At 45.7% G+C, this 14,358-nt stretch overlaps 1 protein-coding gene across 4 annotated transcripts in view; it reads left to right on the forward strand.

The window, feature by feature from the left end:
- The window catches only part of RGS6 (regulator of G protein signaling 6), a 1,543,034-nt gene that overhangs the window by 1,110,195 nt on the left and 418,481 nt on the right, over positions 1 to 14,358 (forward strand). For all 4 annotated transcript variants that reach the window (XM_069638605.1, XM_069638608.1, XM_069638607.1 and 1 more), the window contains one exon: positions 9,756 to 9,806. In XM_069638605.1, coding sequence (XP_069494706.1) covers positions 9,756 to 9,806 — 51 coding nt within the window. The remainder of the gene's footprint in view (positions 1 to 9,755; positions 9,807 to 14,358) is intronic.

Consider the following 14,358-nt stretch of genomic DNA (forward strand, 5'->3'; position numbering starts at 1 on the left):
AGCTGGAGTCTGATTTACTTTGTTGTGACCCCCTCACACCCCCCGCCGCATTGTCTTTCATATTTTCAGGATAACCCTCATTAATATTCATGAGGTAGATTTGCATGCAGTGATTCTAAATCTATGCAATTTCTTTTCCGAACTGAACACCCACCAGATTTCCGGCCCTCGAGGCCTGGAGTTGGGCAGCCCAGCAGTAGAATAAAAGTCCTTCTTCATTGCTCATCTATCGAACATCTGCCCATCGCCTGCCTGTGGCACATTGGTCTACAATCATGAAAGTGACCCAATCCTCTGGCATGAAATTATTCTTAACATGTGTAACGTATTGGACTGGGCCTGCAGCAGAGTTTGGAATGACATGAACTATAATTTGATGCAGGCTTCCTCCAGCTCTTGCCTCATGGTTGCAGCAGGACAATTGCCAGGGTCTCATCTATAGAATGGACCCCAAATTCCAGATGCCCCAATTCCCTTGTAGCAGTCATTGGGCCAGATAATACATGTTTCAGGAATGGGGTCTCTGAGCTATTGCACCTGTACGAGATGTTCCCCTCTCTAGAGGAGCAGAGCCCTCTCTGCCGCAGGTCCCTTCAGCTTCCTGTAGAGTGCAGGGCTCCCTGCGCTGGATTCTGCCATGCAGATCACAGGCTCTGTCCCTTCCCCAGGCCCCATCGGCAGAAATCCAGTGGCCCAGATAGTTACATTCGGTGACGTCTGTAATGGGGCAGACATGGTATAACCAGGGGAGACCCAGTAAACCAGGGCCACTGCCTATATATGCCAGTACAACATCAAATGGCCAGTTAGAGCTATCCTGTGCCATTTTTACAGCCTCACATGCCACCTTTAGTCATTACATGCCGATTACAACTTCACGTGCCCAGAGGCCACCTTAAGATTCTGAGCACTCTCTTTGTATGCAAATTATGCTATCTTATGCCGGTTATGCTAATGATGTGTTATTTATATAGCGATTTCGCCAAAGCAATTTGCATAGAACATATTTGCATACAATATCACCCAATCGAAGTTGGTACTCATTTATCGACCTCAAAAGGATGAGTTGGCCTTGCTGGCAGCCGAACCTACGACTTGCTGATTACACATAGGGCTCAGCAGCGAGCGCTCTACCCACTGAGCTATCCTACCAGCCACCATGCAGATATAGTTCTCATATGGAAGGTACAGCCTCATGAATTCATTTGCTTTTAACATATACCAAATGCCGCCCTGGCCCAGTTAATGACTCATATGCCTGTTTAGCTGCCTGTACAGTTGCAATGGTTCCATGTTAACGTGCTCTAGAAATGTCGGGCGTTATCATGCGCACAATGGGATTACCATAATAAATTATCTTGGACCCAAATAACTGGACAGACTCAAAGAATATGGCAAAATACTGCTTCATTATCAGCTCAGTAAAGTAGGGAAACCTTGTGAACAACAAATCATAGTCCAGACACTCTGAAGTACAGTTCAGTTACACAATAGGCTTTCTACCTCCATGCATGTCAGCTATGACGTCATCCTATGGGGCAAATAATAACACCTATCAAAGAGCGGGATTGGTTACGGGAACATATCTACTTATAGAAGCTATAAGTGTTAGTGACATCATTAGCTGGCCTTCATCTGGCAGGCGTACCTTGAACTTCCCTCTAACTACATAAAATACAGATTAAAGAAGCATAACAGGAGCGAGTTGGCCTCTGCAACCTTGTATGCTCACCATTGCATAGGCCCTTACGATTGGTTGGCATTCTCTCCCAACCTTGGACATTTGGCTCGTTAGCAGCACGTCAGCAAAACGAAACTCGGGTGCAGAGAACAACGTCAGACTATTGGGGGCTGGTTAAAACAAAGGGGGGGGGGGCTGGGGTGCACTGACAATATTACCTTTGCTGCGCCCATCCCCTCTTTTTAAAGAAAAGGAGGGGCTGGCCGCAAAAAAGCTTTGCCACCGCTGCGCCCCAGCTCTCACACACACAGCAGGCAGCCCTTTCATTCAGTTGTTGGCCTGGGGGATATGGGTGTGCCCATGGTGAGTCAGCACAGTGGATATGGGTGAGAGGTAGGGTGAACAGACATCGCTGTTTTGATAGGACTGTCGGGGGAGTTGAGACGCTTTCCCCATGTGTCGACATTTTTCAAAACCTCTGTATTCATTTTTTTGCCTCAAATCCCTGTCCGGAGTTTTGCCATTGGGTCTGTGAGCCGGGAAATATACACACAAAAAAAATGCTGAAGGACGAGGCATCATAGCTCAACCACGACCCCTAGTGGCTATTAAGGGAACTTGTATTTTCACAGTTTTACTGGGTTATTCGAGAAGCACTCTGGTTGGGGCGCTCACTGCGGGCTGCCTGCACATTTCCTTTGCTGCCCTACTAACAACTCGGGAAATATAAAAAAAACTCCAAGGAAACCTTTTCAGAAATGTGTATACATTATTTTTCACAATGCCAGAATATCAGCAGAGCAAGTTCAAACCCAGCAAATATTTTTGATTAAAAAAACGGTTTTTTTGTTTCATTTATGAATCTAAAATTAGGTTTACTTTAAAAACACGAATACCAACGTAAAAGCTATATTTCTATTTCTTACACGGATCAAGTATCAAGCTCGTATTAATAGCGAACTACATTTGGCAGTAGTGCTTTTTCTAAGAAAGCAAGCAATTGCCAAAGTGTGCTTTATATCAGAGAGTGGTGTCGCTCGCCTACTGTTATTTGGCCAAAATAGGTAGGGCTGCCTGTCCGGGTTGGCACCTTCAATGTTATATGCAGCTCGTGAGGCCTGTAACGTTGGGTGTGCCCCGCTGTGGGGAGAGCCAGTACTTTCAGTGCCCCGGGGCACGCAGCGATGACTGGAATCCACCTAGCAGGACGACAGTGATTTTTGGGCACTTGCCAGCCTGTCAGGAGAGTGCCATTCTAAAGGCAGAGGCGGTGACACGGCACCAAGCAGAGTGCTAACAACTCTCTTTGGAGATGGTTGAAACCATTATCCCCACGGCGCTCCGCTCGCGCAGGCAACAATAGTTTGTTTCTTCTTTTTAGAGTAAAGCATCCTTGGTGCGGCTACACATGAGGGTCCTTTACTCAAACTGTGTTCCTTTTTCGTTTTCAATGATCCCCGACATGGCTTAAGGTGCCGGCGATCCTTTTCTTTCATTTTTTTAATATATCCCTGCATGGTGGTCACAGATGCACCAAGCATAAACTTTGTTTCTCCCAATAATCACACTGGGGGATAGGGAGAAATGATTGAGAGTTGGTGAGGGACAAGATGCCTCATGCATACACAACTGAAGGGGCAGGACTGCTGGGGTCTTGCACCTGAAGCTAAATGCAATGCCAGTATTGATGAGTGTGGGCAGCTTATGCAAAGCAATTCTAGGTTCCAGCAGCCAAGCCTGTATTCAGGACTGCAGTGGGCACGTTCTGGTGCTAGCAGAGTCAAACAGACTTTAAACATTCACTATTGGTTCCTGGTAGCCCACAAATGGTGCAACGTATTCTTCTTTCAAGGGTTTGCATAACTGGGGAGCAGTTAGCACAGTTTTTAAACTAGGATTAGCCTGGCATAATTCTCTTCACCTGCAGTTAGAGTAAGGGCCTCATTACACGGATGGTGGTAAGGATTTACCGGTACCGGTAAAATACCGGTACAGGTAAATCCTTTCCGCCTTACTACGAGGTCCCTCTGCGGGTTGGGGTATTTAACGCCTGCTTTAGGCAGGCGTTAAAATCCAACCCGCTAAGGGACCTCGGAGCTAATTAAGGCACCGCAAAATTGCGGTGCCGTCATTAGCGTCTTCCCCATTCCCATAGAGCCCTATGGGGCAGAAATGGGAATGGGGAAGGGCAATGGCGGAAGGGGGATTTACCGCCCCTCCAACCTTGGAATGGGGCAGTAAATCCCCTTTCCACAAGGCGGTGCCGGTATTTTACTGGCATGAGCCATGGCGCTAATAGCGCCATGGCTCACCGCCTACCGTGTAATGAGGCCCTAAGTCTCGCTGGGAACAAGCCATCTCTTGCCCAAGAAATAACACTTTTAATATTTCAGTAGCCAGTACGCCAGTGCTAGTAAAAGAATCCAAATATGTCTATGAAAGCTGCGCAAAAATAGGAAACGTTTTTATGAGACAAATCCAGGCTAGAAATGAGAGACTATAGATTTGGCTCATGGGAGATTTCTAGGTCAAAGTCCACCTGTGCTGAACATAAGGTATATGAATTTCCAGTATGAGAGGTGTTTGTACTGAAGATCCCCCCAGGGATTTCTTGCACAAGTGTTTGCAGGCACTGGGATACAAACAATATTCCTAGCTGTGAAAGTTAATAGTGGGAAACCCACCTGTGCTACTAATAGGAACAGAAAAAACACAGAGGGCCTGATCATGAGTTGGGCATTAGCCCTTATATGCGGTGGCTGCCGCATTTAAGGGCTGGCCCATCACGTGTCTGGCGTGTTTACCCCAGCTCAGAACTGGGGGTAAACACGCAGAGAAAATGCCAGTTTTAGGCACAATTACCGCCGGCGGTATAACTGCATAGTAATTGCACTGAAAATTCCCCATTGGGTCCCATGGACCCAATGTGGAATGGGGACTTACAGTTGGTGCCCAACCTGTGATCTGGCGGTAATACCGCCGGGTTAGGTGGGCACTAACGATAATAAAGTTGGGCAGTACCTCAGCCAGGATACCAATGTATTGCATGATATATTGCTATATAAATATACCTTGGGCCTCATCAAGGTTTGGGCGGTATCCCGACGGGGATACTGGCCAACTTTATTTGCGTTAGCACCTGGCGGTATTGACGCCGGATCACGGCTTTGGTGCTTTATGTTACTCCCCATTTGGGTACATTGGGAATTTTTCGGCGCAATTGCTGTGTGGTAATACCGACGGCACTAATTGTGCTGAAAATGGGAAGTTTTCCAGCGTGTGTACCCCCAGCTCTAAGTAAACACGCCACCGGACTCGAGATTGGGCAGAACGGTAAATGCAGTGGTAACACCATTACCGCTGCATTTAAGGGTTACCATACAACTCATGAGTCCCCAGGGCCGCATTACAAGTTGGGCGGTATCCCAGAAGTAATACCGCTGAATACCACCCAACGCTAATAGCGCTAACGCAACTCCATCTGGAGCAATTTGCGCCGATCATGAGTTGCGGGGGTGGTAAATCCCCATTCCTCGTTGGGTCCATAGGACCCAGTGGGGTTGAGGAGCATTATTACCGCTGGCAGTAATAGCGCCAGCGGTAATAGAACCGAAAACGGCCCAAAAATGGTCATTTTACCTCCAGCAAAAAGTCTTGGTTTGGCCAGCCCTTAAATTCGGTGGTAATCCTGTTACTGCTGCATTTAAGGGCTCAGGCCAAACTCTTGATGAGACCCACCGAGTTCATCTGTGTACGTTCTCCCAGGACATGATAGCTTTGCTTTCAGATTCAACACCTCTTTGGAAATACTTTTGAAACTATCTTTCATCAATGGTTTTGTCGAAATGTGATTTCAAAAAATCGTTGCTTGTCACTCATTTTCAAAGCAACTTCTTGGGAAAGGGGGCCCCGCAAATACCTTGATTAGTTGCATTGAACTCTATCGCAATCGATTCAAAGTTACAGGCACAACGTGCTTTGAAGTGCCTACACTGACAAACATTTTCCAAGAATGCATTGACGGTCACCCTACAAAACCCGTGGGGAAGTTTTCCTATAGACTTACGCAGTTTCTCTTAAGCCCACCTTAACTTAGCCGATGTTAGCTAACGTTTTTCTTTGGAGTTTTGTATAATTACAGTGATTAATAGCAAGCGAAATAAAACCAATGCACAAGAACCTATAGCAGACATATGGAAATAACGCATTGTATGAAGTGACATAGATCCGAAAATGTTACCATGCAGTAAGTGCCATTTGCATGAGAACCCGTTGCATTTCATTGTTCATTTAAACAAAAAGTGAATACATTATGACAATGTCCCTGAAGCGGATTGGTGGCTAGCCGCTTGTGTGAGAGGTTCTATATCATTTGGCCAGTAGACATTTCATTTTCGTTCCAACAGGGCCGCTGACGCGGGGCTTGCTTCTGCCTTTCAATATTACACATATTGCAGGTGTCCATCTTTGTTAAGGGCAGGAAGCATGCATGGTTCCTCTTAGATTCAATATTGCAGGTGTCCATCTTTGTTAAGGGCAGGAAGCATGCATGGTTCCTCTTAGATTCAATATTGCAGGTGTCCATCTTTGTTAAGGGCAGGAAGCATGCATGGTTCCTCTTAGATTCAATATTGCAGGTGTCCATCTTTGTTAAGGGCAGGAGGCATGCATGGTTCCCCTTTCATTTAATTTTGCTGGTGGACATCTTTGTTCAGGGCACGAAGTATGCATGTTTGCTCTTGTTTTGGTGACTGTTGTGTGTGCTCCATACACATCAGTCGCGCAGCATATATTGCATCTTATTTAATTTGACAAACGACCCCTCTCTTTTTTTAAACTTCACAGGATTCACCCCTGGCCTCCAACTTGGGGGAACCTGAGATTTCTTGCACACAATTGTTGGTTTTGTGAAAGGGATTCCTCTACAATCCTTATTTAGCAATAATTGTGATGCAAGTGTTGGCAGCCCATAGCAGGCCTTGGAGGGAAAAGGAGGACACAGAGACGTGACTAGCGTTTCACAACTTTTTACTTCCTCCGCTCCGTCTCATCCTTTCAGCACGAGTGCCCCTTAAAGGTGGGTTGTGCTGCAACACCTACCCCGCACATATCTCCTTATGTCCATCTCACATCTTCTCAATGAATCTGACCAACTTCCTGATGGTTCCTCAAGGCCGGTCGCCCCTCTCACCTTCAGGTTCTGGGGCTCCTTGCTCTTGCGGCTTGCCTCCTTCCTTTCGTTGTTGGCGGTAAACCATTGTTCCTTTCACCCCTGTCACTCGCAGGGCGGTGCTTTCATATCGGGGGTTAATCTTCCTTTGCACCCCCTGTTTGACCAGAACGTCATCGCCTTCATTGAAGACTTTTATTTTCGTCCCTCTCTTCCAGTCGGTCCATTCTTTTGTTGTTTGACCAGAACGTCATCGCCTTCATTGAAGACTTTTATTTTCGTCCCTCTCTTCCAGTCGGTCCATTCTTTTGTCAGCTCTTTCCCTCTTGCGTCTCTCTTTCGTATGTCTGTTTCCGTGCCTTCCACTTCCCCCTCTTCTGTCTGCTTTGCAACAGTTGCTTGGGGAAGCCTTGTCTTTGCATCTTAGACTATCATCGGATCGGCTCCCCCATTGCATTATGGGGCATGTTCCTATATTGCCCCAGCATTCAGCATAGTGCCTGTTGTATTGGCATCCCATCAATCATGGCCTTCTGGATCGTCCCCTTTATTGATGCCATGAACCGCTCTGCCATTCGGTTGGCCTGGAGCCACAAAAGTGTTATCTTCTGATACACAAACTCTAGGTGTTTTGCGAATTTGTGAAACTCGTGGCCCTGGAAAGGCAGCCCATTATCCGTTTTAACTATGTGGGGGATGCCCCACTCGCTGAAAACTTCATTGATCAAGCCGGCCACCTGGGTGATTGCTGTGGAGGTTGTTCTCTTTACAAAGGGGACCTCGAGCACTCATCCACGATGATCAGCAAATTGTCCCCTATCTCTAGCAGCCCATAGAAGTCCATTGTGACTCTGTGCCACAGCCTCCCGGGAATCTCGGCTACTTGCAGTGGGAGTGGAGGCTCGCCTTTAGATGTACACTGGCACGGGAAGCACTACTCCATCATGTTATCCATACATGGGAACCATATGGTCTGTCTGAGCATCTTTTTGGTGGCCTCCACCCCCTGGTGTCCTTCATGTGCCGTCAGTACCAGGCTCCTTTGTCGGGAAGATGGTATGACCAGGCGGCATCCCCTTACCAGTATCCCTTGATCAGACACTGCCAGCTCTATGCTGACCTTTGCCAACCATTCCATCTCTCACTTGTCTGCTTGCAGATAGGGGGCTTGAAGTGTTGTTGCTAGTGCTTGAAAAGGAATTTGCATCAGCGTCCCAGGATTCAATCTGGTCCATGTTGGTAAAATTCCTAAAATTCAAGTCATTAGCCCTCATTACAAGTTTGCCTGTCTGGAAAAAAGTGGCGGTAACAACGATTACCGGCACCTTTTCCGGACCAGCAAACTACAAGTCTGCCGGTTGGGGCTGTGAACTACCGACAGGCCTGACCTGTGGGCAGGTCTATGGTGTAAATAATAATTGTGCCTCATTATGAGTCTACCGGTATGGAAATAAGGGGGCTGGTAGCAACATACCGGCACCCTTTCCGGACCGGCAGACTACAACTCTGCCTGCCGGAGCAGATGCTCCCAAAAGGTCTGACGTGCCAGGCGCATCAGCCCCGGTAGCTAGGGTTGCCATGGAAGCCCCGGCACAGCTGACAAAGGTGCTGGTGCTTCCGTGCATCTACGGGAATGGGGCACAACATTTTCCCGCTGCCTGATATCCCAGGCCGCCGTGACTCGTAATGTCCCGGTGGCACCGGGATCTCAGGCGGCAGAAACGTTGTTACGGGTTGGCGGCAACCCGTCAGTGGCACTGGTGAGTTACTGCCAACCTCGTAATGAGGCCTAATGTAAAAAGTATCAAATATACATTTTTCATTTTTTTAAGCTGTCCCAATATGCTAAAAACCTGAAACTTGGCATATGGGTAGGTTCCATGGTGTAGACAATGCAAACCTTATAAAATGGACATTTTCTAGTTTTTGCAGTCTGCAATGCTTCAATATGTGTGTGTGTCTGTTCGAAATGCTCAGCATACTTCCCAACATGCTAAAAACCTGAAATTTGGCATATGGATAGGTTCCATGGTGTAGACAATATAAACATTATTAAATGTAAAAAACATTTTTAAGTGGTCTGCAATGCTTGGTTATATGTGTGTGTCTCTTCGAAATGTTCAGCATACATACCAACATACAACAAATCTTAAATTTGCCATTTGGGTAGGTTCCTTGGTGTAGACAAAGTAAACAATATAAAATGTAACTTCTTCTAAACATTTTAAGTGGTCTGCAATGCTTACCCCCTGCCATATGGCTCTTTGTGCCGTAGTTCTGCCGTTGTTCTACGTTTATTGTTCCTAAAGTTCAGCAGTTCACTGTCCCCAAACCTTCCACACTCCAAGCATTCTAGCTGACATTAGCGGCACTCACTTTTGAAGTCATGCGGGTGACGCAAAACAGTGGTTTTGTAGTAATGCAGGTGACAGGACACGGTGCATGTCTCTTCATTAGTGTCCGCAATGACGTTGTCCATCACATCGTGCCAAATCTCGCATGATAATTACAGGAACTTCATTCCCCACAGAAGTTGATGAACCCATGCCGCCTCAACAGTACCAACCTTACACGCTTCATCTGTATACGGCACTTCAAGCTCACACGCTTCAGCCCGAGGAATTACCGTGCGAAGCACGGGTACACATGCTAGTGCATAGTAAAACACTTAGATAAGCCGAGTGGCTGCTTGAACAGCCATGTCCATAACCACCGGCCAGTTTTCTTTGAATGTTTGCAAAAGTTGAATACAAGAAGGATTTTCATTCCTCAAATAGAGGCACCAATAGAAATCTATAGTAGATTAGAGAAGTGTGAACACTATTTCTTTCCCATGCTTCACGCATGTATTTAAAGCATACTGTTTGACAGCTTTTCATGTGCAATGTGATTATGTCTCTGTAGGTGCAGATGTTGTGCAGTGGCTGATGAAGAACCTGAGCATCGAAGATCCAGGTAACAACACCTTCAAGGGCTGCAGTGCATGCAATGTTCTACCATTGGAGTCAATGGGGCTCATTACGAAATTGGCGGCGCGGGAAAAAAGTGGAGGTAATTCGGTTTGCCTCCACTCTTCCTGCACCAGCAAACTACAAGTTTGCCAGTATTACCTCCGGCGGTATTACCAGATGGTAATGCTGCCAATTCTTGGAGGTAAAAGTGGAGGAGTTACCTATAGCTTCAAATTGGAGGTAACTCCTCCACTTCATCTTGAAAAATCAGTGGTATTACCATTCGGTTATACCTCCAGAGGTAATACTGGCAAATATCCCCCTAAAATAGGGATTTACACTGCCAAATCACCACTTGTAATCTGGCACTATTACTGCAGGAGGTAATACCCCTACTGCTAATACCACCTGACCAAGTTGCAGTATCAGTAATTCCGTTTGCCGGTATTCCAGCAGATTTACCGCCGGAATACTGGCAAACTTGTAATGATCCCCATTATCCTCCCCCATTTCCTCTGTTATTTGCTGAGGAGTCTTTTGCCATCTTTTCAATGCAAGTGAATGAAAAAAGTTGACTTGACACAGAAGTATACTGTGCACTACAAAACACCAAATATGTATATATACTCATGTAAATAGATATTGTAGACGCCCTCAAATATCCCAAAATCACATCCGCGTGGACATTGAGTGCGTGGCCTGTGCAGGCTCCTTTTTCCCTCAAATTCTTTAACTGTCTGAAATGGACCTTGGTGTTGCCTTCTAGCAGGAGGGAAACTGAAATAATTCTAATTTTAAGAAATGGGGGACCGGGCTGATACTTCCAGCTATCTGTCGCCTAACTTCACTCATAGATTTTGTGGAAAACATACATGGTAAAGATTTGGTGACCAGGCTCGAATCTCGGGCTGGTGTTTGTAGAAGGGCTAGCACTCTTGCCCAATCTTTTTGATTGTTTTCTGTTGTTTTAAGAATATATTGTCATGTATAAACAACCTTTGTACCAACCATTTATCGATCTCAAGACAGGTTCTGATGCCGTCCCAAGTGAAAATTTGTGGACCCAAATGGAAGATTTTTTTTATATAGTGAAGAATTTATGACTAGCAATCCACAGCTTCTAGCAGTGCTTCCACGCCGTGGCAAGATATGGCATGGCAGGAGAGCAGATGGCTCGGGGGTCAAGCAGGGCCATGTGCTTTCGTATTTGCTGTTTTCCCTTTACACCAATAGCCTGGTGACAGATGTTTAAAGATAGCGATACGACGCCCCACTTCCCTCTGGGCAGTCAATGGGCAAATTGCTCTCTGCCGATGCTGTAGTCTTCATTTTGAAAACTCTGAACAGTTCCTAGAAGCAGCTGCACACCTTGCATTGTGTTTGTTTTGTAAGGGGCTTGCAAATAAGCATCTCTAAAACTAAATCAATCGCTGACTACCACATAACACTTCAAAATTATATCTAAAATTGCCAATTCATATATTCGATAAATTGGATTTTTTTTATCCATTTGTGAGTCCTCTCTCATTAGAAAGGGACCTGTGCCACACAGATAAAAAAAAAGTAAGACAGTATTATCTAGACGAAAAGGCACAATGCAGACCTTCTCTGGGCGCGTTCGCGGGAGAGCAGTAGGGCCAGCATTGGAGGCGTGCACAGCATAAGCCCTTACGGTGGCCCTGTGTGGAGCAGAAACGTGAAGAAACAGGAATCCAAAGCTCTTAGAATGATCAAATAATAGGATACTCAACAGCTCCAATTCCTTTGCGTACGGCCTCGGGAACAGGTGCAATAACGGATCTGCGTGATTTTTCCATCACGGAAGTCTGTGACGGAAAAGGTTTGTACATTTCCCATGCGAACAAACACTGCAAACCACTACACACCCACAACACACCCACGGCACACCCCGCACCCACACCCTCAACACACCCCCACCCACACCACACCCTCAACATAACCAAACCCCCAAACCCTACTTACCTTTTCTTCACGCTGTGTCCCTGCGACGCCAGTTCCCTTTCACTTCCGTGATCGGGAACCTGCGTCGCAGGGTCCTTTTTTTTTTTTTTTTTGTTACGGGCAGCTGCAGGGCAGCTCCCGTTTTTTGTTTTTTCTTCTCGGGTGAGCTGCGGCGGTGTCCCCCGCAACATCCCGCTCACTTTACCAAAAGTCCTAAAATGCCTGCCACCAAAGGTTCGATCCTTTGGTGTTCGACCCTTTGATGGTATGCATTTTCAGACTTTTGGTAAAGACGGACCTTTTTTTTCAGTCCTTTTGCACAGTTCCGGAATAACGCATGCAGCTAACTGGAAATCTTTGCTCCGCGGGATAAAGACTTTGGACACCGCCATTTTTAGGAACATGCCAGAAAGCATTGTCTAATTTTCTTTGCCAACCATCAGTCGCATCCTTTCCCTGGTTTAAATATATGAAATATCGATGACCTCTAATTTGAATATCGATGATCTTTGGGAAGTTGAGCACATAGTAAAAGGGAGCTGTGTAGTGTCTAGGATTAAGGGGATCTAGACCAGCTTATTGCAGGTTGCTCTGCAAATTCTCTGCTCTGAGATCACTTTGACTATTACAATTGTGTTATTTCAATGTCCGGAAGCTTCTGCAGCAAAATCCGCATGTATCAAATTACGGCTGAGGATCTTCCCTTTGGCACACTTTGCCTTTCACTGGAAGAATAGTTCTGATGAAGTTTGTTGGCCATGCAAAGATTGTAAAGCTGTGTGACGGGGATTTCTTGGTTCTGTTCGGTATCTTTGGTTTTCTGGAGGAAGTGTTTTAGGCCACTTTTGTGATAATCTGCTGTAGAGTAACTAGAGGTGGAGTAGAATTCGGCGTATCTAATTATCTCTGTAAAAGTGTCAATTCGATGCCCTTCAATAAGGCTTCTTAAGGTACTACAAGAATTGCGATTTATATACGAGTTTTTCAGATGATATTTCTAGGTGTTTTTTATTTTGCATGGTTTTGTATATGTGTGTTTAATGGATTTATACAAATACATTTTGATTGATTGAGCGAATAAATAAAAAAAGCCTGTGAATAGTGGCATTTCCCATTACAATATAAAATGCATAATTGTTTTAATTGAACATAAAGACTTCTTCAAAATAAATGCATTGTCAATGGCAATGATTTTTTTAGGGGAATAAAATGGAAAATGTCTGTAATTTAACTTTTATGTTTTGTATGGAATTTGAAAAATATTAATTAAAACATGTAAAAAAAATAAAAAATAAAAAATGCTTTGCAATCTGTGCAAGGGAGTTCTAGCCTGAAGCGGCCACATGTAGCACACACGCATAACATGACGTGCATATGTGCATAGCGTTCCCTCTCACCTCCAGAGGGGCCTCTTGGCGCTGATCACGGATATTTATTTTTATCCCAAATCAGTGGTACTCATTTTATCGACTGTGGAAGGATACATTGTTGAGTCCTGAATTAAAGTGTAAAGATATTGGCTTAAGGAAGTTCAATAAAACGTTATCCCTGTGAGAACTTCTAAACCTGGTGGCGAGGCCCATTGAGGCCCGACCCGCTCCTCGCCCCAGAAGTATTACAGCAAACATTCTAATAGGCTATGAATTGCAATAGGGCATTGCCCAATCGGACGTCAGCTTCACTGATGGCACTGCATTCGGCTAGGGCAGGGTTGTCCAACTCCAATTCTTTTTTTTTTGTTTACATTTTCTTTTTGAATTCACTCTGCATTTCTATAGAAATGATTTCTGTAACAGAAATAATGTCTTTATGAAGGCAGAGTGAATACAAAAAGTCCAGTAGCTAAAGACCCTAGGCTGGAGGCCTCCATGTCATGGGGTGGGGGAAGCCCTATGACTTCAAAAATAAATAGTTTATTTTTGAAGTCACTCTGCCTTCATAAAGAAATTATTTCCATTATGGTTCAGTCCTTAACGGAAATATTTTCTTTATGAAGTAAGAGTGACTTCAAAAAGAAACAATGGGCCTCATTACGAGCATGGCGGTAGCTGTGCCTGTATGGCAGGCATGGCTACCGCCATGCTCGCTACCGGCACCACCTCCCGTGATTGGGCAATAACCGGCCCATTACAAGATGAATGGGCCGGTAATTGCCCATTCGCGGGTGGCGGTATTGTCGGGCTCCCGATCCCCATTCTGCCCAAGAGGGCAGAATGGGGGTGGGGAGTATGGTTGCGCCGGCACCCCCGGCGCAATTACAAGGTATGCTCGTGGGTGCCGCACAGCCCGCCAGGTAAGACCTGGCGAGCTGTCAGGAATCCGTGAGCAGAACTCGTAATGCGGCGGGACGGTATGAACGGTGCCGGTGCCTTACCAGCACCGTTCATACCGTCACCGCCAGGGTCCTAATGAGGCCCAATGTATTTTTGAAGTATTATGTCTCCCCTCAACCCATGACGTGTGCGTGAGTGAGTGTATGGTGAAAGGATGCACACTTAAATGTGTGGGTGGCTGCCTGGGTGTGCCTGTATGGTGAAAATGTCCACATTTAAATGTATAGGTAACAGCCTGTGTGAGTGTATGGTGAAAGGGTG

This window comes from Ambystoma mexicanum, chromosome 14 (assembly GCF_040938575.1).
Source record: "Ambystoma mexicanum isolate Mex_15411 chromosome 14, UKY_AmexF1_1, whole genome shotgun sequence".
NCBI classification, from domain to species: Eukaryota; Metazoa; Chordata; class Amphibia; order Caudata; family Ambystomatidae; genus Ambystoma; species Ambystoma mexicanum.